The 27,117-nt window shown below is 31.6% G+C and overlaps 1 protein-coding gene across 6 annotated transcripts in view; it reads right to left on the bottom strand.

The window, feature by feature from the left end:
* Positions 1–27,117, bottom strand: part of LOC127718102 (myosin-IIIb-like) — a 157,738-nt gene that overhangs the window by 54,480 nt on the left and 76,141 nt on the right. For 4 of the 6 annotated variants that reach the window (XM_052223996.1, XM_052223997.1, XM_052223992.1 and 1 more), the window contains 8 exons: positions 22,712–22,856; positions 20,016–20,169; positions 18,082–18,300; positions 15,789–15,928; positions 15,099–15,134; positions 10,149–10,163; positions 7,440–7,552; positions 3,275–3,424 (listed from right to left, as the gene is read on the bottom strand). In XM_052223996.1, coding sequence (XP_052079956.1) covers positions 3,275–3,424; positions 7,440–7,552; positions 10,149–10,163; positions 15,099–15,134; positions 15,789–15,928; positions 18,082–18,300; positions 20,016–20,169; positions 22,712–22,856 — 972 coding nt within the window. The remainder of the gene's footprint in view (positions 1–3,274; positions 3,425–7,439; positions 7,553–10,148; positions 10,164–15,098; positions 15,135–15,788; positions 15,929–18,081; positions 18,301–20,015; positions 20,170–22,711; positions 22,857–27,117) is intronic. The other 2 variants (XM_052223993.1, XM_052223995.1) reach the window with 2 other exon arrangements.

Below are 27,117 nucleotides of genomic sequence, written 5' to 3'. Positions count from 1 at the left end.
CTCCAACATTGTAGACAAGAAAAGAATTCATGACAAAAATCTGTTTTGTTGATCTTGTATTGCTGATCATTTAGTAGATCTTGCCTTGCTGATCATTTTTGTGATTAAAAGTTTCTATTTATCTATTATAATTTTTATCATATAAGGCAAAACACAAAAAAAAATGGTAAAATCGTCATTAAATGGCAATAACTACAATAAGGAGTCGTCGGATGATTTCCTCCATATTGTCTTAATTGTAGATCTTATCTTGCTGATAATTTTTGCTTATTTAAGTTTCTATTTATCTATTATAATTTTTAAGATATAAGTCAAAAACGCAAAAAATTTGTAAAATTGTCATCGAAGGGCAATAACTCTAATAAGGAGATGACTGACTATTTCAACTATCAGACTTTTTTTATTGAATTTGTCTTACTAATCATTTTTGCACTTTAAAGTTTCTCTCTATCTATTATAGTTTTCAAGATAATAGGTAAAAATGAAAAAAAATCGTAAAATATGTCATTTAAGGGCAATAACTTCTATAAGAAGTCGTCTGACAGTTTTGACGTATATGGACAATTGGTATAGCTCAATATTCTGAACATTTTTGCTTTGTCAGATTTTCTCTATTTATAATGGTTTTCAAAATAATAGACAAAACTTGCATTTTACCCCTATGTTCTATTTTTAACCATGTCGGCCATCTTGGTTAGCAGGCGGAGTCATTGGACATATTTTTTAAACTAGATACCCCAATGATGATTGTGGCCAAGTAGTTTCAGAGGAGAAGATTTTTGTAAAAGTTAACAGACATTGACGGGCGCTGACGGATGAAGGACGCCAAGTGATTAGAAAAGCTCAGGTGGGCCAGGTGAGCTAAAAAAGAGTACTTACAGGGGTAAATTCAGTAAATAAATATACGTCATCAGGGACCGCCCATTTGGGGGAAGAGCTTTCTGTACAAAACTGAAGTCCTGTGCTCTTCTGATTGGTAGATAATGTTTGTAATAAATAATTTTTGATAGATGGATCAAAACTAGAGTTAAAAAAAATTAAAAAATGAATGCTGAATGTACTAAATTTTTTTACTACAGGGTTGAAAAGTAATGGGGGTCAGTAAAGGAATTAAGTGCGAATCTACAGTGTTTGTAAACAAGGCCATGTGAATGCCCAAAAATGCCGCATGACCCTATGTTTTTATTGTTGCAAAAGATAGGGCTACATTTGTACTTTCATGAATGATATATGAAAGCTTCCAATTTCTAAAGGTAAATCAGGTATAAATTTAATTCAAGACATAGATTAGCATTAAAGTCAATGGGAGATTTTTTACTGAATTTACCCCTATTGGAAAATATGCACTCTGTCACTGTACTTGTTCAAGGCCACACAATAATCACAAAACTCATTTCCTGTAAATATTAATGCAATGGAAACCTTTTGGAACCAGTTAAAGTTGTTTTTATACAAATTTCTATGTTTAACCGCAGCTATCCAGGATGCTCTGAGTGTACTGTGGGAGGAAGCATGGAGTATATGGTAAAAAATCAGTTTTGTGTCCAGATTGAAAGAAACAATAGAAATTACACTTGAGAGTTATGATATTATTAAAAGGCATAAATATTCTCCCCATTTTAAATCACATTTTGCACATATTTCTCCTAATAATGTGTAAAATCATATGGAAAATCAGAATTACCTCCCTTTGACATAGTGTATTTTTTTTAGCTGTGTTCCCCATGTTAAGTTGTAGATCATGTTGTAAATAAGCACTTTTCAAGTATTTTAACACTCGAATAATCTGACCGTATGAAGATATTCATTTATTTTTACATTATTCATTGCGTTTCTTTAAGTAAAAAAAAATACTAGACAACTTTTCATGATTATATACCCTTCATCTATAAAACTAGTGTTGAAATGTTTGTAATTGGATTGCTATGTTAAATAATTGCTTTTTAATATTCTGAATTGTTACTTTTATGTTCCAAATGCAAAGTTTGGTCATACCCAGTCTTATTTTTTTCATATTTGGCACTTTTTTCTACTTCAGTTTTGTCCGTCTAGTTTTGGCGAAGAAACCATCCTGATGTTGGGGTAACAGGAATTTCTGCAGAGTGGTTGACAATGACATTTTGTGAAATTTACAAGTAATTAAAACACAGATTTAGTAAAATGAAACATAATTGTTGTTTTTCATGGTATGAAACTGCTTAAAAAACCTTTGAAAAGTCTTTTTGTGGTCTTTTTCAGGGTATTTAATTAAAATCTTCCATATAAGGCAAAATTTAACTAAGAGTACATCAAGCTGAAGGACGCCTCCGGGTGCGGGAATTTCTCGCTGCATTGAAGACCTGTTGGTGACCTTCTGCTGTTGTCTGTTCTATGGTCGGGTTGTTGTCTCTTTGACACATTCCCCATTTCTATTCTCAATTTTATTTAGTTCCTAGATGTACTTGCAATACTGATCAAAGCAAACACAGAAAACAATTCATATTTATTAAGCATAGTATTTTACACCATTCTTTTAAAAACAGTCAATGTGCAACTTTATATACCAAATATACATTGGCCGCAGTATGGGCTGTAGTATACATTTTCCTCCCTCTTTACAAGTTCAGCCTTTATGAATGTTGTATTAAAACTGGAACTTGAAAATTGGATACATTACATGATTAATACAACAAAAATAGGAAAAGAAGTTAAAAAGTCCCTTATAGGGGTAAATTCAGTAAATAAATATATGTCATCAGGGACCGCCCATTTTGGGGAAGAGCTTTCTGTACAAAACTGAAGTCCTGTGCTCTTCTGATTGGTAGATAATATTTGTAATAAATAATTTTTGATAGATGGATCAAAACTAGAGTTAAAAAAAATTAAAAAATGAATGCTGAATGTACTAAATTTTTTTACTACAGGGTTGAAAAGTAATGGGGGTCAGTAAAGGAATTAAGTGCGAATCTACAGTGTTTGTAAACAAGGCCATGTGAATGCCCAAAAATGCCGCATGACCCTATGTTTTTATTGTTGCAAAAGATAGGGCTACATTTGTACTTTCATGAATGATATATGAAAGCTTCCAATTTCTAAAGGTAAATCAGGTATAAATTTAATTCAAGACATAGATTAGCATTAAAGTCAATGGGAGATTTTTTACTGAATTTACCCCTACAGGTAAAATTACAGAAAATTTTTTGTCAAATGGTCCTCTGACTCGTAATTCTCTGGAGCACCCCTTTCATCAAATTCTGGATCTGGTACTTTATCATGCAATCTATTTTACACTTACCTTCTTATAAATTCAGCAAAAGGTATTCTATGAGAGTACCCCTCCCTACGAATTCGTGTAGTCTCCAGTACACCTGTATATCTTAGCTGTATTGTAACTTTTTCATTATCAAACTGATCTGGCAGATTGTCTCCATTAGGTCTGATGCATCTATAAAGATAAAACATCAATCCTGAAAGGAGTCTATTGACTGATTGTTAGTTTCTTGCTTAATGTCCAGTGGCAATTATTTCATGCATATTCCGGACAAGAAACTACTAACCTTCTGGCTCCAATGGGTTTCCATACTTAAGAAGTCAACTGTATGGCATGTATTTCAACATTGATGCATGTTCCCTCAACCAAAGGCTATTTATTGTCATGTTTCTCAGGTTTAAGGTACAGATTGGGCTCAAGTAAGTACTCTTTTAAAAATTGTTGATCACTGATTATCCATCTTGTCTGAGATAATGCTGATTTAAACCCATGATATAAGTGTCATAGAGGCATTTTGAGTTATTTTGACCTTCAGCATTTTGTATAGATTTGGACTAGTTCTAATTATTTGTGGTGTCATAAATTTTGAGAAATCATCATGTGACAAGTTCAAGTTGAGTTAATTATGTGTTATGTAATTAATTGGACATTCTCATTAGCATCAGTATTATTATATTAATTAGTTGACATAATTGTAATTATGAATTTGTACTAATTAGAGTGAATTCGTTTACTCAAAACTTGTCATGGTAAAATAGTATATATGTTGTGAATTCAATAAGTAAGAACAGAGTAGGATAGTAACAACAATAGAATTGTATCATTACTGTAGGAGTCATATTATATAGACATTTACCATTGTATGTGATTTTGGTTTGGAATTAAATTAAGAAAATCTTACTGTGAGTTTGGTATTAGTTCAGTGCCAGAGCTAAGTTTACGTCTTCAGCATCTCTAGCTGACCTCAACGTTTTTCTAATGATTTTACGTATAAAATTATGACCCCGTAACAAGGAAGCCAGCAGCCTCTTTGTTACATATGGTGGAGGACCCTGAGGCATATTGACTTATTAGTTCAATACTGATCCAGATACCAGTTCAGAGTGAGTTTTCTTATCCAGTATATATACATCAAGCAGAATGGATTACAATCTTCGACCACAGTGGCAGTACTGGAACTTTAACACAAGCCAAAGACATTTATGTGGAAAGTGTGGTTTATATCATAGACAAGGTACTTGTTATGCTTTTAAGAAGATGTGTTATCAATGTGGCAGAAAGGGACATTATGCAAGGATGTGTTTCACCAAATTTCAAGCTGCCAGACCAACAGGTTCAAAGCAAGTAACATATCACAAGAGAAAATCAAATCGAAAACAAGAACGAGATCATGAAAGAATGGACAAATTCAAACAGAAACGCAAAGTATTACAGGAAATGCCATTTTCAAGTATAAGAAATGGAGCTTTTATTAACTCTATAGACACAACACAATGCTTGAAAACTGAGCTACAGAAAATGAAAGAAAAACTTAACCAGGAAAAGACAAAAAGTGATAAAGAAATGAAAGAGCTGAAAGAAAAATTAATATGTAAGGAAGAAGAAACATTTCAATATAAAGAAGTGACAAAAACTTTTCAGGAACAAGTTGAAATATGTGAATCAATTAATAGACAATTAAAACAAAAATTAGAAAAGAATCCAACAACTTATGACTTTGAAATTGTTAAGGGCCAGCGCAATCAAGTTCTGAAAGAAAATAAAAGACTTTTAAAGGAATTAAGTGCTGCAAAACAGAGATCAAATATAGGTCATGTAGGTCTAACACAACCAAACAGAGGAAGTAATCTGAGATATAGAAACAATCAACTGAACCATCATCAACCAATACATAGCAGACGAAATGTGTATTCATCAGCAGATATCAAAGACAAAATGAAAGATGTAGTACAACAAACATTAGGTGAATTCAGGGATGACATAAAAAACAGACTTTCAACATTGAATATTTCTGATAGGCATTAACTTTTTAAAATTGAAAACACGAGGACGTGTTTTATCCGGGGAGGAGCCAATCTGTCATAGAGGCATTTTGAGTTATTTTGACCTTCAGCATTTTGTATAGATTTGGACTAGTTCTAATTATTTGTGGTGTCATAAATTTTGAGAAATCATCATGTGACAAGTTCAAGTTGAGTTAATTATGTGTTATGTAATTAATTGGACATTCTCATTAGCATCAGTATTATTATATTAATTAGTTGACATAATTGTAATTATGAATTTGTACTAATTAGAGTGAATTCGTTTACTCAAAACTTGTCATGGTAAAATAGTATATATGTTGTGAATTCAATAAGTAAGAACAGAGTAGGATAGTAACAACAATAGAATTGTATCATTACTGTAGGAGTCATATTATATAGACATTTACCATTGTATGTGATTTTGGTTTGGAATTAAATTAAGAAAATCTTACTGTGAGTTTGGTATTAGTTCAGTGCCAGAGCTAAGTTTACGTCTTCAGCATCTCTAGCTGACCTCAACGTTTTTCTAATGATTTTACGTATAAAATTATGACCCCGTAACAAGGAAGCCAGCAGCCTCTTTGTTACATAAGTTTCATAAAAATCTGGCATGAATTGTCTACACGAAAGTGCTAACAATGCAATTTTGCCTATAATTAACATTTCCAAGGGCAGAAGTCTTTAAAATAAACTGCTTCGCTGAGCGCAGCTGGATACGCCCACAGTGGTCCAACCCTGAACAGTTGGGGCAAAAATGGACACAATATTCAAGCTTGATACAGGTCTGAATTTGGATTGTAATTAAATATTTGACATATTATAGGTTTCTGAATAAATGTAGTCAAAGAACTTGAAATTGGTTATATGAATTGAATTTTATTCAATTAAAGATTTCTTGCTGTTATGCAATACACTGTGCTGTTGCGCAATACTTAGTAAATCTGTTGTCAGACTATAAACAAATAAAAGTTCAATTAATTCTCAATGTCATATTAGAAATTTATGAAAATGTAAAGGGAGCTTACATCAATAGATATAAACAATTCACCAAATTTTCATGAGAATTGCTGACAGCATTTTTGAGTTATTGTCCGAAAACTGGAAAATCCCCCCTTTTTTAATGAATAAAACCCCATAGCTCAGAAATGTAAAATGTAAAATTTATAAAATTCTAAATGGAGCTTACATCAATAGATATAAACAATTCACCAAAGTCTCATAAGAACTGCAGAAAGCATTTTTGATTTTTTGTCTGAAAACTGGAAAATCCCCCTTTTTTTATGAATAAAACCCTGTAACTTGGAAACGTAAAATCTAAACTATATAAAAATCGAAAGGGAGCTCATGTCAATAGATATAAACAATTCACCACAATTTCTTGCAAGTTGGTGAAAGCATTCTTGAGTTATTGTCCGAAAACTGGAAAATCCCCCTTTTTTTAATGAATAAAACCCCATAACTCGGAAACGTAAAATCTAAAATTTATAAAAAACGAAAGGGAGCTCACGTCAATAAATATAAACAATTCTCCAAAGTTTTATGCAAATTGGTTATAGCGTTTTTGAGTTAATGTCCGACATGTTGACGACGGAAGGACAGACGGACGGACGGACAGAGGTATACCATAATACGTCCCGTAAACGGGCGTATAAAAATTGTTGATCGGCACTGATTTATAAACTCTTCCGAGAAAATGCTGATATAAAGCTATAATATAAGTTTCATAATAATCGGGCAAGAATTGTACACATGAGAGCACTAACAATGCAATTTTCCATATAATTAATATTTCCAAGGAAATAACTCTTTTAAAACTTGTTGATTGGCACTGATTTTGGATCTTATTCAAGACAATGCTGATATAAACCAATGATATAAATTTTCTTAAAATCTGGCAAGAATTGAACACGTGAGAGCACTAAAAGGACTGGACAGACAGATACACAAACGGACGCCCGGTTTTTCTATGTTCACCACAACATTTTCCACAGCGAACAATTAGTACAAAAGGTAGGTTCAAGCTGGAACATCAGGAATGAAGGGTTATTTCTACTGCCAAAACAATGGTGTGTTGTAGTCTTTTTTGAAAGTTTTAAACCTCTGTTCCTTATTGTCCAGACACAGAAGGGTAGCTCCATCCCCTGCTAATTTACAGGTATTACCTAACAAAATGTGGAGTACCAGCCACCATCTTTGACATCAGGTCCATCAAAGAATATCGAAAATATGTAGCAACAGTCTGTTGTATTCTAGTCATGCTGGTCGATGCTGAACCCTGAAAAAAATCATTTAGTGCCCATGTTAGTTTCATTATGTTTCTGGTTGCTGTTTCATAGATGTATTCTGGACATTGGGGGTAATATATGTATATCATCATGGCATTATTTGACAGCTTTTTTATCCCTTATATACTACATGTAGTTTGGATTTTTCAGATAATATCTAAAGAGATGAAATTCCTCAATACTTTGATTTTCTGGGATAGTATCCTACAACAGACAAATATCATGTTTCTAAAATTTAAGTTAAAAATCTTAAAAATATTTTACATAGACAAACATGATTTGGTAATATCAATGAAGTTTGACCTATAGAGATGTAATACCACAAAATCATAGTACGTCACATCCTGTTGCATACGAAAAAGGGTCGAAAAAAAAAATATCCTTGAATTTGACAGTTGTAGGAAATTAATCCTACATTTCATTGCAGTAAAAAATTTCTGAGTCATAAACATATATCTTGGGTGTTTCAAAGCATCCTTATTTTTTTATTTGGTGTTTCTATAGAATATTTTGGAAACTTAAGGTTACATGGTTACTAAAGCTTGTAAACAGGAAAAAAAGAGGTGAAAATTTGATTGGTTAACTTCCAGTGATGGTTATTTTTTTATATGCAATGAAATGTCATGTGAAATTTTGTCTATAGTACTGGACAGAATAAAAACTTTACTTATGCCGAGTATTTCTTTATTTGAAACAAAGATAAATTCTGCACAATTTTTTGAAAAGTGCAAATTTAACAAAAACTAATAAGGGGAAAATCAATGGTGGTATTACACCTAGGACACTTCAAGAACAAGTATATCATATGTTCAGTCAAAAAATAAAAGACAATTGAGAAAAGATTAAATTAGATAAAAATAAGCTAATTAATGATGATAAGTATACAGGTAATGAGAATAGCTATGTAAATATAAATGGATATAATTTAAATATATCTCTGAATAAATAATGTTGATGATTGATTGAGGCAGTTAATTATCATACGCTAGATAGAAACTAAACGACACACTATAATTTATCAAATAATATCTTCTGATGACAATGAAAGTTTGATAGTTATAAAGTAAATCACTGTTGCTTATTGTGAAGGGAATAAAACTTTTCACCAGAATCAGTTGGTGATTACCTGGCCATTTAAATTTTTGAAAATGAAAATGTCCCATTGAATAAATAAATAAAATAGCTATTGTTCTCTGTGGAGTTCATTGAATCAGAAAATATAGGTACTAAGACTGAATAAGTAAACTTAATTGATTGATTGGTGTTTAACACCACTTTCAGCACTATTGTCTATTTCATGGTGTTCAGTTTTTATTGGTGGAGGAAGCCGGAGTGCCTGGAGAGAACCACCGACCTTAGGCAGGAAAACTGATAATCTCTAATCAATTAAGATTGGAGTAAAACACACCAGCCACATTATGTCAATCAAAGAACATATCTTTCACATTTTAAAAATTCTTACAAAACTTTCTCTAAATTATTGACTGATACAATTTCATATAATTTTATGCAATTCAGATGACCAGATTGAAAAAGCAATGCATGTGTACTTATATGTATTTATTCATAAAAATATTGATGTGCAGATTAAAATGCATTAGTATTTTAAAAGCTTATGGAAAAATATATTATCGCTATTTTGTGTATTTTTCCTTTGATCTTTTTTGTGATAATTTTTCATATCATGCTACTCGCTTGAAATAGAAAATTATCGTCAGAAACTAAGGGTGCATGTGACGTTGTCAATATAAACATCAACGACATCATAGGCAAAATAGCGATAAACAGATTATCAATGGTCTCAAACTCTAGGATGGTTCTCGGTCACATCTTATCTCAGGGTTGTCACCCTTCGATTAGATTGTAGCTGAGAAACACCCTCTCGTTTGAAAAACCATCAATAATATATAAATTCATCAGATGCTATTCTAAGACATTATAAAACAAATGAAATACAACAGCTGATAAAAACATTATAAAACAAATGAAATACAACAGCTGATAAAAAACAATAATATTTTATTAACTACTTGTTCCAATTTGATATTAGTCAAACAAACCAAAAAAAGCACTCAAGCACACTTATTATAGAATAAAACTCTGACTTCTAAAAAGGTTAAATCAATGAGATATTAGTATTAAAGTACATGTACTTCCTATAAACCAAATACACAAAAAGCAATGTGATTATTAAGAGACAGGGCCAATGAGGGGTGAGTTTTACAGACTTTTTTTATTTGAATTTGATGAATTCAGAAAATCAAGTCTGGATAATTTTAAAATTAGTGCAAATTTTTTTTAGAGTAACAAAACCATTTAATTCATAAAATTTGTGCAAAAATTAAAACAACATTGTAACTGATTTGACATTGTCAACAAATTTTGTGAAGTTATTTTGAAACAACATTTAATAAAAATATAATTAAAATTTAAGTACCCCATGCAGACCCTCAAAAAACATAATTACGATGATGACATGATGTCTAAGATGATTCTGATGATGCATACAAATTCTATAAATAGATGTCTAAAAACAGATACAAATGTCTATAAATAGATATAAGCTATCTATAGATGGTTACTTACTAGGGCGCTGTAAATCTGTAAGGATGTAAGATAAATTCTTCAAATTTTAAACATTTCTAAATACAACTATCCTTTGGATCCTGTAGACATGAAAAATTGTATCTGCTAGGTATAATACTGTCTAGACGAATTCTTAATTTCTCTGACAGACTTTACTTATTTGCAGCAAAGAGACAATATAAAAATTTAATTTTTTTGTAAGAAAACACATGACAAAAATTTGCCAGAATGTGTCAGATAAACAAATGGTTTTTCTGTTAATGTGTGTTGTTTGCTAGCTGTCTCCTTGGAATTTTCTTTGTAATTAAACTTTCATCATAGAATACACCTATTAGGCCAAAAATAAAATTTTGATGTTGCCTACCTACCCATCTAAAAAGCTGCCTGCCTACCCAAAGTATTTTATGACACAAATCATTTCAAATTTTTAAAAGTTTTTTCCCTGCTCTAACATAATTTTCTTGTCTAAAACATGTAACTTATGTTGTTGACCAGAAAAAAAAAAAAAATAAAAATCCCTACCTACCTACCTAACCCTACAAGGCATGGGTAGGCAACATCAAACAAAGAATTTTTTAAGGGTGGCCTAAAGTAAGGGTGTATTCCACTTCCTCTACTGATCAGAGTCTTTAGAGAGGGGACTACTGCAGTAACATTTATCAAAAATATTCTCATTGTAGCTCCCAAGTCATAAAATGATCACCAATTCCAATCTATTTTGTTATTGTCAAATTCAGAGGTACTTAAAAAAAGGCTGTATGGTGACCTATAGTTGCTTACATCTATGTCAATTGGCCTCTGGTGGATATACTTGTCTCATGGCAATCATACTGCATCTCCTTATTTTTATAAACTTTCAAAAAGTTTTTAGATCTCAAATTTCTAACTTAAAAAAATATTATATTCATACAAGTGCTATCTCTTTAGATAGTGATGGGAGTGTCCAAATCATTTGCTAAAATTTGGGAATCTCCCTTCGAATTCAAGTCTCTTTACAAAGATAGAGGTTTAAGTCACCTGACCTGACCTAACCTCAGTTTACAGGTAGGTCAAATCTCCAATTAAGAGAAAATTGTCTGTCATGTTGTTTTTTTTTTTAAATAAATTCATTTATGATTTTATTCATTCGATTGTTGACTGAATTAATTTTAAAACAAAAAGTAAAATAAAATGCATGTATCATGAAAACAGTGTGAAATAGATTCTACGGAAATTCCTTCACTAAATTTTATTCAGAGGAAAATATCCTACATTGGTGGTTCCAAATATTATAATATTATACAATCACTGTCTTTTGATGAGGTAAATATGTTGTTTTATTGACTTTTGAGGCCAACAGCTGAAGTGAATATCAGTTTTACAAAAGTCAATTAAACCACATATTTACCAAAAAAAAAAGACAGTAATTGTTTTATTCCGTATTCCGAGAGAAATCATGTATATAATGACAATTGGTCCGAGGACACAGTTATCGTCCTTAGATTTTCGTTGTCCCTAGTGTGGACAGTGTATAACTAGCAAAATTTTTCATACACTTTCCAAATTCATTTCTTTATATTTTATGCATGAAATATTAAGTAAGGGGATGAAATTACATGTTAAAAACATTTGGGTGCTGAATCTTTATGTAAAGTAGTGATTAGGTCCAGTTGAAAAAGGTCAGAAACTAGTATGTCTGAAGCTGTCAAACTGAATTTTAGACCCCCTTAACATAGAATTGTCAATATTTTGAGTTAGAGCTGGTAGACTTTTCTATAATTTTGATATTATTTGTCCCAATAGTAGTACACTATAATGAAAAAATCTTTTTGAGATAGAGCAGGTGCGATTTTTTTAATATGACTTTATTGTTTAAAAGAAATGCAGTACGAAATAACTGTGTTCTCGGGCCATTTATTTACCAAAACAAATTGTACATCAAACAAATTTACCATAATTATACATGTAAGAGCATGTAACATTTTGCATGGTGAATATACTTTTCCACAGATGAATATGCTGTTTTATTCAAAATTTCATTCATATAGAAAAACCTACTAAAGTTCTATCAATATGGAATAATCATTGACATTTAATAACCATACAGCTAAAACTGATTTTGTGTTTAAACCACTTTTCTTGTAACTTTTCAGTTCAACTTAAATCTATCAAGAAAATACTCATTGAAGTAAATATTGCTTTACAGAAACAACTCAAATCAGGTAATTTTACCTTAGAATTATTTGAGGTTTAGATAAGTAATTTGGGTTTTAACAGATATCATTTTTTTTTTAAAAACTCCTGATAAAATAAAAATTAAACTGATCACTTGCAAGATACAGGTAAACACATGTATAGTCTCTTGTGCAAAATAAAAAAATTATTGCATAAAAAAATAATATTCTGCTTCTTTAAAGCTGCTGCATCTTAAAAAGCAAAGAATAGCTCTAATTTCTGGAATATCTTTTTCAAAAGCGGACAAATAGTGATAAGAAAATCACTAGAAAATTTTTAATTCAATTGTACAACCTTAACTAAAAGAAAAAAAAAGAAGATGCCCCAACTTGTAAAGTATGCAAAGGTCAATGTACTAAGTCATACCTATTGACATCTTTTTTTTTTAAACTTAATGACATTTGTTTCTGTATGTTGTCATTAGAGATTGCTTTGGTGTTTCCAGTGTTCTCATTGTTCAATAACAAACAGTAATTGGGTAACTCGAGAACAGTGTAAGTCACACCACCCAAATTTGAACTTGATCTGTGTTTAGTGGTAATAAGCATTGTGTATAAGTTTCATAACATTTGGTTGAGGCAAAGTAAAATTAGAGTGTGGAAATGGCAAATTCATCAATTTTTCCATTTATCAAGAGACATAGCTCAAGAATGGAAAAAGTGACGCCACCCAAATTCAACTTGATCTGTGTTTGGTAGTAATAAGCATTGTATATAAGTTTCAGAACATTTGGTTTAGGCAAAGTAAAGTTAGAGAGCAGAAATGGCAAATTCACCATTTTTTCCATTTCCGTTTATAAAGAGACATGACTCAAAAACGGTGAAAGTGACGCAACCCAAATTTAGAAACTTGATCTGTGTTTTGTGGTATTTAGTATTGTGTATAAGTTTCAGAACATTTGGTTGAGGCAAACTAAAGTTAGAGAAGGAAAACCAATTTCCAGACGTACGAACATACAAGGGTAAACCTTAATGCCCGCACAACTTGGCGGTGGCATAAAAAAAGGTTACTTTTTTCAATTTGCTTACAAGGGTCTGACAGGGCTCAGTTCTACTTTCTGTTTAGCAGACCTTTCAGGATCCTCTTGTATTGTTATAATGATAAACACCTTATAATTTATAAGCAGAAATTTCATTGGCAAATGTAATACCTGTAATTACCAGAACAGAAAGAAGCACAGAGTGTTGTCAGATCAGTGTAAGTAAAGTTTGGACACTGGACCAATTTTTTTAATCAGATTGTAATTTTCCTGCATCTTTTGTGTTTTGTAGCAAGTACACATAAATTTAATATTTTCCAATTGTGATGTATTGTTTTTATCCTGCAATTTGATATTCTCACTAAAATGGGTTAGTTTATTTATTCCCAATCTTAAGCTTTATTTTTACATAGAAATAATCAATGCTTGGACAGGGACATTGTTGGTGACACTCAAATGAACTTTGAGATGTAATAGAAATATGAATATCAATGGTTACTCATTAAAAGGCAAGATTGATTGATTATGGTTTAACACCACTTTCAGCACTATTGGCAATTTCGTGGTGGTCAGTTTTTATTATTGGATGAAGCTGGAGTGCCCAGAGAGAACCACCAAACTTTGGTAAGAAAACTGACAATCCTAGTCAATGTAGATTGGGGTTGAACCTGCCACCTGCAGGATTTGAACTCACAACCTCAGTGCTGACAGACTATTGATACAGTAGTTAAACTACTTAGACCACTCGGCCATCAAGGTCCCTGAAAAGGCAAGACTTGGAGACAACATTTGTATACAATCTGAATATGGCATTGGTTTATCAGTACCCCCTTTAAAGGTTTCAATTAAATTGCTTGTGATTCTAAAATTTATATAGTGGATGATTTTGTGAGTAAATGGTCCAAATTTCATTTTACATTTTAACCTGGAAGTGAATAAAATGACCCCTTAAGAATTCTCTCAATAATCAAAAAGGTTGAGAAAGGAAATTTTGGGCTTCGTTCCATTTTTAGTTTAGCTTTTAGATTTTAGATGTGAAATTAGGAGATGATATATATATATGCATAGCGAGGTGAAAGCTGAGGGTACTCATATATTCTCCTCAACATACTGAAGTGTAGGTAAATTAAAATATTAAAAATCTATAAAATCTATAACATATGAAGTATTGTTACACACAACCTTTTTCATTAGCATAATCTCCAACTGAAATTTACAAATATGATTCATAACAACAGAAATTTTCCTGTTACTATGCTACTTGATTTCTATTGCAAAAATATCAACATGAGACCTCATTTCTACTTTCTTATGAAAGTTTTTTAATGAGGAAAGCAAAATTAAAAATTTCGGAGTATACAGTAACCAAAAAGTAAGCCTAAAAAATTACAACAAAAATCATTCATCTGACTGATGTCTAAGCACTGTACCATGAGACCACAAAAGCTATAGCAAGATTTTATAACTGATGATGGTCTCTTTTTGCAATAGGAAACTATATAATAAAACAAAAACCTCCAAATCCCTTCTTGGTATTCTCAACCAAAACTAAAATTCATAGGTAAAGTATAAAGCTAACTTAATATGTAATGACAGCTGAATAGTAGTCAACAGAAAAAAATCCAATTCCTCTACTAAACTGTTAGTAAATAGATTACATATAGGTTAAGCCAAGGAGTATGGAAAGTGGGCAGAGATTTGGGAATTGTGCAAAATTATATATCTGAATAAGAAAATGGCGTGCCCCAGAAACTTACACTGTACAAATACTTGGATGATGATGATCCATGATACTTCAATGAAAAAATAACACAATGACAATTTTTAAAATACTTTTGGAAAATATGTTTTCAATACATTTCACCTCGTATGAATTATAACATGTGACGGCTATTAAGATTAATTGTAAATCGTCTTTTTTTCTATTTTTGCTTATTTTGACATTTAATTTTAATCAATATTTTACAGTTCCAATTGGTAACTAAGTGTATTTTGTACTTTTGACATTACTTTGAAAAAAAAATATTTCAAGCAGAAAATGTAGGTCATGGTGATCCCAATGTTCTTGAATTGTGAAAAAAAGTATGCGTAAGATGTAATTAGTATACCACTAAGAAATTCATAATTTGTTATGAAATATAGAAATCTCAATTTTGATAATAACAATTATAAATACACTAAAAATACCTAAACATAAGAAACAGCTTTACAAACAACAAAAATGTGCTTTAACACCATGTTAATAACTCTAATGAAAATCCTAAAGGATCCCAAAAAAATATTTTAGCGATAGCATTTGAAATACATTCCTGGTACTGCAAATTTTATTCAAATATTTCGGCCACAAAGTATAAATTTGTGGAAAATATTTTCTAACCAAGGACTGCAATGAAATGAAACTTCATGTTTTATTATGCAAATAAGTATGCATTTCCATGGTAACTCACCTTGCTTCCACCCATTCCACCATATCCTGTTGACTGTTTGGATGAGTAACTCTGTACATTGATTGAAGACATGGAACCAAATGGTGAACTTAGTGCACTGGATGCAGGGGTTGGGCCTCTTGATCCACTGGCAAGATTGCCTTAAAGATGAAAAGAGAAAAATATGCTATGATTAAGATATTTGCTAATGAAGGTACATGTAAATAAAATAATAAGTTCATCGAATACTTTGTTGATCTAAGGAAAGATAATCAATAATATAACTCCTTAATTTCCTAGGTTCACTGTCATGCACTGTTGTAGGTTTGATTCTATATGGAACCAAATAGGGTTCTTTATGCTTGTCTATTGTCATCAATATCAAAAAGTTTAATGGAATTCATGAAAATTGTAAATCTAAAAAAAAATAATTTCAAAAGCCAGCAGTTCTTAATACCTTGGAACACTATGATTCACTCTACATCTTAAATATATACAAAGCCAAACACCAGTGCTACCTATTTCAATCAAATAACTTGTTTGTAAGATTTAAAATATATATATAGTGCTTCTTCAAGCCAGTTTCAGGTGAACTTCACCCAATCTCTTTTTAATGGACAGTGTACTTGTATAAGTGAACTTTAACCAAATCATGTGGTTTGAGTAAGCCTTTCCTGTGAAATTGTCTCCCCTGTGAATCCAATTTCCATAATTGAAGTTACTACCTAAAATACCATTAGATGTTTTCCGTCGCACAATAACATTCTTTCTCACAAATTTACTTAATCGGCCTGTAAAACAGATAGAGATATAACCAATTTCTTCTGAAATTAACAGTATCAAAGCTTCATGTTTGTACCTGTGGTTTTGAGAACGTTATGTTTCTGAATGTTTATCAAACTTTAATGCTTATTAAAGGTGACTCAAAATTGTCATTTTGATAGTTTTCTAAAGCATCTAATTTATCTTAAAAATGAACAAAAATGACATTCCTAACATACACTAAAATTCTATCTGATGAATAATTTCTTTCCGATGGAATCAATTCATTTTGGTTTTGAATGTATTTTGATGCAAAACTTTGTATCCAAATATGTATAGCCCTGAATAACATTTTAAGCCAGTATGAATATTTGTAAAATTGTTGAAATTCTTTCTAAAATATTATTTTCTGACCTCTGCAATAATATACATAAAAGAGATTACAGGATTACCAAAAAAATTGGACAATACAATGTACTTCCAAAAATTAGACAATAAGTTACAAACAAAGAAAAACAACAGTAAACAACACATGGTCAAGATAGCTTGAATGATACAAGCAAAATTTGTTGGGATTAAACTAGTTATAACATAAGGTTGCATACATTGTTTTAATTAGTATAGACCCATTAAAAATTCAAAACAAAACAGATGGCCTACAGTGGGGGTAAAATAAAAATCTATGTTGCCCATGTGGTTTTGCCTGTGAAATTTCGAGGTCATAATAATGCAAATTTTGAAATTTAAATGGCAACACTGTATGACAATTTTTAAAGTTAAGAAAATGAAAAGATGGACAACCCTTTTACATTACAAAAAAGGAAAACAATACACCTTATCGCTATTCCCGCTTGACCCGAGAATATGTCCCGCTCGAACTTTTGACGTCATACAACAATCACTTTTCCATTGTGGTGTGAGACATTTTCTATTATGACGTCAAAATTTTACGGGAACTTGTGTGATGTCCAGTAATGGCGGACAAATAGCGATAAGGTGTATTAAGACGAAAGCCAACAATAAACTTCTAACATACCACATGTACCATGAAGATGAGACTGTTTCCCTTTATAATAATCATAAACCATTTATAACCCATTCCTCAACATAAATCTAATATATAAGAATCAAAAACTTTAAAATATAAACTATGCAAAAGTTTCAGTCAATGGATTGTATAACTGACAGAGTGTGCAAAAATAATCTCCACAGAAATAAGAACTACCAATGCAAATATTGAAAATACTTTACCCACCATTAGTGGTCCTCCTTAAACTGACATAATCACAATGCATGTAAACTTTTCTGATTAATTATATATCCCAGATAGGCAAGCTCAGAACAATCTCAGCAAGGTTTTTACTGTCAGATTGGAGAATCCCAGGTTGCTGAGAACATGTATATAGGAATTCAATTCCTATTAAGTGCATTTTAATAAAGGTTCAAAGGTTAAGATCTAACAAAGCACTTCCTAAAATATCTGTTTTATGTTCAAAAGATAGTGGAATGATTATCTATATAAAGGACACCTGCTACAAAATAGCACATTTACCTGTTTTTGTGAGGTGTGTTTGGAAGAGTGATTTAACAACTATATTCTCTGAGGCCCGTAACATATTAACGACATCTCCAGGAAGACGATCACGATTCTTTTCTAGGAAACCCATTGCATCATACTCTACTCGGCCAGCGTAGTGGTCCACGTAGAAAGTTATGTTACTTCCTTTTGGTCTGCTGTAGTGTTTCGACTGGATATTTTTGTGAAATTTTTCTGAAAAGAAATTTCATAGTTGTTATAAAAATATGAGAAACTATTAATATCTAATGTTCTGCTGCAGGAATATGAAATATGCTTCAAATCTATTGTCTTAAATAATTAAACATTATTTTTATTGAATGAAAATTATTTTAAAATCTTGCAGATTTCCCAAAAATTTCAAGTGTCTTCTGAGATTTTCTTTCGAATACATGCAAAATTATACATGTATAATATTTTCCTAATTTGATTGGCCCAGGTCCAATAATGAAATTCATAAGTCATACTCATCACTAGTTGTATGGGGATCAGAACTAAAATGATTAGAATCTTTTTAAACTTTGCCAAATGACTTTTAATCACGCTTTTTAAAATCATAATAAAAAGTTTAGGTCACAGTATATAAAGCTACAGAATGTACAAATTTTCATATTTAGTAAGCATTCTATTTGGGGAAAAGAAAGAGAAATAGATGATAGACTTTTGTACTAAAATATAAAGCATTGTTTATTATCTGATTTTCTAGCAATACAGCAAAACTGGTTACTGTAAATAGAAATAAGAAGATGTGGTATGAGTGCCAATGAGACAACTCTCCATCCAAGTCACAATGTGTAAAAAGTAAACCATTATAGGTCAAATACGGCCTTCAACACGGAACCTTGGCTCACACCAAACAGCAAGCTATAAAGGGCCCCAAAATGACTAAATTCATTATCATATTCTTTGGACAATAATTTTGTAGATTTCTGGGGTAAAGGAGAACCACAAATTCAAATGTTCAACGATGTGCATATTTTCTTAAGGCTTGTATGCAAAACCAAGAACTCAAATATGCACGAAAAATTGTTTTTCCTCAATCCATGAAAGTTGTGGTTCCTCAATCAATGAAAATTGTTGTTCCTCGATCCATGAAAATTGTTGTTCCTCGATCCATGAAATAAATCAATCTCCAGTATTTTAAAAGTCAAGTCTTATAAATCTAGCAAGCTATGGTTTTTCTACTTGGCTAATTTGATATGCCTCCAAAGCTTGTTTCAAAAAGTGCATAGAAATTTGAATATTTGGTATAAGTTCTTTGATTAAACTTGCCTAAACCAAGAAATATAGATTCCACCACTGTATCAAGTGTGTTACAATATTTCTCCACTCAAGAAAGTTAAATTGTAAACGAGTTGTAGTGTTGGAATCTGTTTTTCTAATGATTTTAAGACGATATCTAAAAAAAGTTTATCCTTCCTTTTCAAAGATTTGCAGAAAGTTGTGATCTTTCTATGTGATGTCATCAGGCATGGTCGCCTTTATTCATGACGTCACAATAGGAAATTAAGAAGAAATCAAGAAAATTTGACTTCATATTTGAGATTTCGACCTATCATTTGCTGAGAACAAAATTTTCTCTATGGGGGAAAAATATTTTTCTCACAAAGATCGAGATATGTGAAAATAGCATGAAAATTAGAGAAAAACTGCGGGGGGGGGGGGGGGGGGGGGGGGGGGGGGGGGGTTACTGACCATCCTATCGGCTGACAGCACTTGCCAAATCATGCATGAAAAAGCGACCCTGTTATAATCAGCAGGACATGAAAAAGGGACCCTGTTCTAACCAGCAGGGCATGAAAAAGTGACCCTGTTTTGCGGCACACTCGTACCACTAAAAATATAGGAAGTAACCCCCCCCCCCCCCGGAAAAACTTTTCTAACTTTGCTTATTATGTGTTATTCCTTACCGACTAAAGATGCATCTGTTGCCTTTGGGAAGTGACTTTCCTCATCCAGTAAAGCTAACAGTCCCATAGGCTTCATCAAGAACATGTCCAGTAACGGATGGTTATCTATAAATGATACCTGGATACCCTCTAATCCTTCACTTTTATACTCGGCCTGAAAATGTACAGAAATTATTACAACCAAAATCTCGTAACTGTTAAACCAATTTTCCTGCAAGTGGTCAATTTCATTTATGAAGATCTTTTTGAAGAAAAATAAACAGGCTTTGAAATGGAATTGCTCAGTAGGAAATCAGGTAACCTAAAGTAAAGTTATCTGAAGCAAGCACACTGTTTCATCAAAACAATATTAAATTTAACACATAACAAAAGAGAGGCAGAAGATATCAAAGCGATATGCAATCTTATGTCACATAAATGGAGAATGTGTCTATGGGCCACAGATGCCCCCGCCTGTAAATATGCACGAGTCAATTTCTACATACAGATGCAGGATTCATGTAGTTTAGACCGTTTTGTGATTATAAGCATTGTGTATAAGTTTCATAATATTTGGTTGAGGCAAACTAAAGTTAGAGAATGGAAACAACAGATTTAGCAATTTTTCCATTTATAAACGCGCATAACTCAAGAACGGTAAAAGTGACACCACTTAATTTCAAACTTGATCTGTGTTTTGTGGTAATAAGCATTGTGTATAAGTTTTATAAAATTTGGTTGAAGTGAACTAAAGTTAGAGAACAGAAACGAAAAATTCAGCAATTTTTATGTATACAAAGGGACATAATTCATGAACAGTAAAAGTGACGTCACCCAATTTCAAACTTGATCTGTGTTTTGTGGTAATAAGCATTGTGTATAAGTTTTATAACATTTGGTTGAGGCAAACTAAAGTTAGAGAAAGGAAACCAATTGTGGGGACATACGGACAGGACGGACAAGGGTAAACTTAATGTCCCCTCCAATATGGTGGGGGCATAAAAACAAACTGACAGCACCATGGCAAAAAACATGACCAAAAGATTAAGAACTGTCCACAACATAGAAAACTAAAAACTGAGCAACAAGAATCCCACCAAAAACCGGGGATGATCTCAGACACTCTGGAACTCTATTCTCATGCATAAAAAATGTATATTGTATAATGTATAAATAGTTTATGTCACATCAAGCTACATGCACTATTAAAAAATAAACAGCTGTGCCAGAAGTGCATTTTAGGCCCTTCTTTTGCATACTGATATTGTTGCAAGAATAAAATGGAGTATTTAGAAGATTTTTAATAAGCCCTCTTAAAAAAGTTACATGATGATATCCTAAGACAATATAAATATTGCCTAAACATATGACTATTAAAAGTCCCATAACTCTGGAATATCTGACCACAAAAATTTTCAAAATGGAATGGAAGCCTACATTCACAAACGCAACAACAGTGTAAAGTTTGTAATAATTTGATCCAAGCATACTACAGCTTGTGCATGACATGCGAAAAATTACCTTAAATCCGATGGTTAAAGCCCCATAACTCTAGAACAAAAAATGGAAAAATTTTGAAAATCTAAAGGTACCTTATATTTACAAAAACGGTAAGGGAGCTTTCTTTTATCAATCCCTACAATAGTGTCAAGTTTTAAGTAATTTGATATAAGCAGACCACAGTTAGTGTGTGAAATATAGGTTATAGTCTGATGGTTAAAGTCTCATAACTCTGAATTGACCACCAAAAATATTTCAAAATCGAAAGGCAGCTTTCTTCTGTCAATCCTAATGTTGTGTTCAAATTTCACTAGAATTGGTTAAAGCAATTTTAAGTTATTGTATGAAGTGTTGACATACTGACGGACACAATAAGGTATACGATAATATGTCTGGAAGAAAATGAAATATCATGATGTTTTTTCTTTTTTTTTTTTTTTTTGGAGGGGGGGGGTTTGGTTTACTGTCCTGTTGAAATATACTGCATATTTATTTCAATTTTTTTTTAATTTACTGCCATGCCAGTCAGGTGCTTGTCTGCAGTGCAGAACGTCACAGGTTCAAACCTTAAGGTGGTATGTAACACTACAGGGAGATAACTCTGTAAAAATCACTTGAACGTTTTAATCACGTTCTATTGTTAAGGAAATATCAAGCTTCTCAATGATCAAAATTAATGTTTGTCAAACTGCTATATATCCAATGAAATTTTTCCGATAAAGTGTGTGGTTCAATTTTTTTGAAATTTTTATATTTATGTCAAAGGGTCAAAGTATTTATTTTGTCAAAATTTTATGAAAATTAAACGAGCCAAATTACTTTTAGTCAAGGTGTTTGGTACCACCTTAACTGAGTCAAACTAAAGACTTGAAAAATGAAAAGCTCACAATTTGTATTGTGTCAGGCTATGCTATTAACAAATATGGCAATTTATGAGCACAAAACATCCTGCAATGTTGTTATTTTCTGTTAGCCATTCAACATGGAACATACCGCTAAGCAATCACATGATGTCATATTAGAATTCCAATGTAGCAGCAGTGATTCCTTAAGAAAGCAACCACCAAAAGTAGTGACAAACGTGCAACACAGAAAAAAAAGTTATAATTTACCATCACAAATTGGTATTGAAATACTAATTTTTTAAACACATGTTGTGGAGATTGTGATAACTGATTATTAGTGGAATTGGTGACAACTTTCAATAAAAAACTTACCATTTCCCAGGCAAATATATGCTGGTTAAAGTAATACTGAATTTGTTCATTGGCTATATTGATACACAACTGTTCAAATGAATTCTTTGGAAAGTTCTCAAAACCAAATATATCCAGTAATCCTATTATAAAATTGTTTTCTGAGCTGAAAAAAGAAGAAAATATTTTTTTAGTAGTAATATCATTCTTAGTCCATTCTTTTCCCCTCATCTATTTGCTATTAATGAAAATTGTTTACCTTCTCATAATTTTAAGTCTCATATATTTACCCAAGAACAAAAAGTAAAAGGAATGCTAAACCTCTGGTGTCTTCCCGATTGTCCCACTTTTTGAAATTACAGGTAAAAAAGTAATGAAATTTTGTGGGACAATCGGGAAGATGTTTGTGGGACAATTGGGAAGTTTAAATGTGGGACAATTGGGAATTGTTTTGATAGTAATTAAATTGTTTTTATAGTGTGTAGCAGGTAATTAAAGGTAACTAACCAAAGTAACTTATAAAATAAGAAATATGAACAAATAATAATATTAACATATTTCTTTTTTGCATATATTAGCAACAAAGTATCATCAAACACAGACTTTAATATATATTTAGTCATAAAATAGCACATATCAAGCACTTCTCAATACTACTTTGATATATAATAAAAAGATTTTCACTTAAGCACACATAATAAACAGCTAAATACAATAAAGTACACGCAATAAACAAATTAATTCATTAAAGCACACACATGACACATGACACGAAGAGCAGATACTATTAAGTACGCACAATGCATAAGGTACAACAATAAAGCACACATGATTCATAACTTAAACATCACAACACATCATATAATTGCAACAAACTTAGTCAAAATGTAACAAATAAGTCAGAAGCAATGTCAGCATACTGAAACACAATAACTTCGCTATTCTGAAGATGGTCTGAGTTCCTGTAGGCATTGGTTGACTTGTTTGTATTTTGTTCTATATGTTGGTCCTACTCCCCAATCTTGGTACTGAATGATAGTCATATCGTTTCCTGCCTGCTCTTCTTTAAGATATTTCAGTAGCTTTTATACTATGTTTGGATGTGGTACTTAGATCATCTTCTTCAAGCTACTGTGACATCCATCGAGGTGGTTTGTCGGCCTTGGTCCTTCGGTTTGGTAATGGTTCCATAGCTGCCTGTTGCTTTCAACCCAGTATGTTGTGACGTTATCCGTAAACGAAGTGATATTTGCTGTTGAGTCCAAATTTTCCAGGTCTTCAAGTGTATGGAACCAGACGTCGTTTTTTTCTGTAGGTGGTACCAGAGGAAGAACTGCTGCCGACCGTATAAGTTGATGAATGTCTGGTTCTCCTTTATAGTTAAGAAACGAGTCTTGCTTACTGCACTTTTCGCCAAAAACACTGAGTATAGTGAAACAAAATGTCCTTCAATAGTTTTTCCTGGAAAGGATACTCTGGCAGAATTCTGAACAGCAGCTTCGTAATCAATGAAGAAAGTTGTTGGGTTCAGGTTAATCTGACGTTTTAATTTAATTTTAATTTAATAATATTTTATTGTATTAATCAAGCAATAGGATTGGCCACAAGTTATTACAACTTATATTAAGTCCTCTCCTTACATATACAATACACATATATGATGACAGCAAACACATACATAGTATGGCGACAGTTATAAATTAGGAAGGAGTCACACATTGGCTTGGCAACAAAAAAAAGCAAATAGAACAGAGAGAAAAAAGAAAGCTGCTGACTTAGAACGTTAAAATCTTTTTGACTGTTTAATGAAATAACGAACTTTATCAAAAATTTTAGAGTTAGTTTTCGTAATTATATGCATCTTTTCCAAACAATAGCGTTTTAATATCAATGTGTATGTTCATATGTATAAAATCATTAACCAGAGATATTCTTTGGTTATGATATAATTGGCATTTCTAGAAAGTAATGGATGGCATCTTCAACAGGAGAACCGAAGGAGCATTTAGAATCATTGCATGTAACACTTTTAAATTTATTTAAAAATTTTAATAAAAAAATGTAATTAAAAATACAATACTGATATTTGTTTTACAAATAAGAGTAACATGATATTTTATAACTCAGAAATTTTATATTATTTCATCAAAAGTGCTTTAATGTGATGATTTAAAAGATCATATTTTAACTCTTGTTTATTTAGTAAAACAAACAACAACTACCTTGTTTATTTAAGAACATTTTACATAATAAAATAATGTGGGACAATCAGAACTTTTCATGTGGGACAATCAGAACTCTAAAATTTTAAAAAGTGGGACAATCGGGAATAAACCAAACCTCTCTATCATGGAACATGTTGTCATTAGAACTGAGGGCAAAAATTTTTATAAAGATAACATATTATTTTCCTTTGCAATACACAAGTTGATGTATGTTATGTAAATGCAAGTGCACTTAGAGTGTGTATGTGTGTGATTGTTCTTTTCCCCTTTTTGTTATAATGTTGATATTCATATAATAGAAGAAAAAATGTAGTCAATTATTTAAATTTTGTTTCATTCACCAAAACCTTTACCACCATAGTCAGGTGGTGATATACATGGATTGTAAAAGCTGGACTACAAATAAAAAAAAGTTTTACAATTATTTTTCCATGTGTTCATTTACAATAGAATTGTTATATAATTAAAAAATTCATTTTTGCTGTACTCATTAAATTTTTGTTCCAGTCTTTCTTTTTTTTTTGCTATGAGAAATAAAGGGTCATATCAGACTGCCTTCAAGTATTTCATAGTTCAACCTTTTATGTCATCTTTCATTTCTAAATATTATGTCTGAATCTATTTTTTTGTATATGAAATGTTGTTTATAATTCACTGAACCTGTGAGAATGGAATGGTGTCTACTTCAGTTCTTCTGAATTACTTAAACTGAATGGATGCTAATTTATCACATTGTTGTAAGCAAAAAATGTACATATGGGTACAGGCACATAATCTTTAGTGATTTCTGTTTGACTATAAATTCCAGCCAACCTTGAAAATGGTTTATTTACCCTTGTATGACCCTATCCTCATGACAATAGGTATGCAGGTCACACCTGTAGCTAGAGGGAGGGGATGAATGCACCCCACTGTATACAAAAATATACTACAAATGTGTATTGGGGAAAAAATTATCATTTCAATTTGCTTTGACCTCATAGATTTTGTGGTTAATTAAAACACTAATAATCCATATGTATTTCATTTGTTATCTGCAAAGCTTGAAATTACACATCGAAAAACCCACTAGTGAGATGAGTTATATTTTACACAACACTGAATTTCACTTGAAAGTATCTACCATCTTAGGCAACACTATGTAGATATATATATATATATGTTGTTTGTGCTGTATTTAGACCCCTCTACCAAGAAATTTGTTTTACATGCACACGTATAAAAATTGTGGTTTTTATCCAACGCAATCATAGGTTTGAACGTTGTTTTCAATTTAGACTTGTTTATATTTGAATATACATTGTCTAAAAACATGTTTCCATGTGTAGCATACATTTTTTGTAATCAGAGATGAGAATGACTTATCAAACCAAACCAAATATCCTATACTAAAAAACACTCCATAGTAAGAGCTTAGACTGGTTTAAGAAAGAAGTAACCTAATAGAATTTAATATCTTAAAAAGGGTAATTTATCTGTAAGCTATATAAATACTTTACACTATAAAAGTATAGAATAAACTACCAGGAGCTCCATTACTGACATGAAAAGGGAGACAATTCTGTTAGATATCCAAATATACTACAATCTACACTATAAAAATGCAGAAATCAAAGAGCTGAAAGCTCTGAGGAAAAATGACGCCACTGTCTCTAATATTGTGATATTTTTTATGCAAGTCTTGATTTTCACATACCGTAATTAGTTTAACATTCCAACATGTCTCGTAAGCATATAATTGATATTCGTATATGTGTGTGTTATGTGAAGATGACAACTGGCTGTTTTTTTAGTACAAATGTATAGGTCAAGACTACCTGAATGATCTACAGTATCCAATGACTACTGGCTGTTTTTTTCTATAAATAAATAGGTCAAGACTACCAGAATGATCTACAATATCCAATGACTACTGGCTGTTCTTTTGTAATAATAAATAGGTCAAGACTATTTGAATGATCTACAATATCCAATGACTACTGGCTGTTCTTTTGTACATATAAATAAAGACTACCTGAATGATCTAAAGTATTCTAAATAATGTGATTTTTGTCTTGCAATTACATTTTTCTAAATCAAGAATATAGACTACTAGTATCCTTTTCAAACCAAATGATTATGAAGAGCCTGTTGTTATCAAGCTCTTATACCCCACATACATATACTCATTAAATAAGTTACTAGTGACCTAGTTATTTCTGT

Source organism: Mytilus californianus, unplaced genomic scaffold (genome assembly GCF_021869535.1).
Source record: "Mytilus californianus isolate M0D057914Y unplaced genomic scaffold, xbMytCali1.0.p SCAF_10, whole genome shotgun sequence".
Lineage (NCBI taxonomy): Eukaryota > Metazoa > Mollusca > Bivalvia > Mytilida > Mytilidae > Mytilus > Mytilus californianus.
Note: the sequence above shows the minus strand (reverse complement) of the source record. Positions and strands in the feature narration are given on the sequence as shown.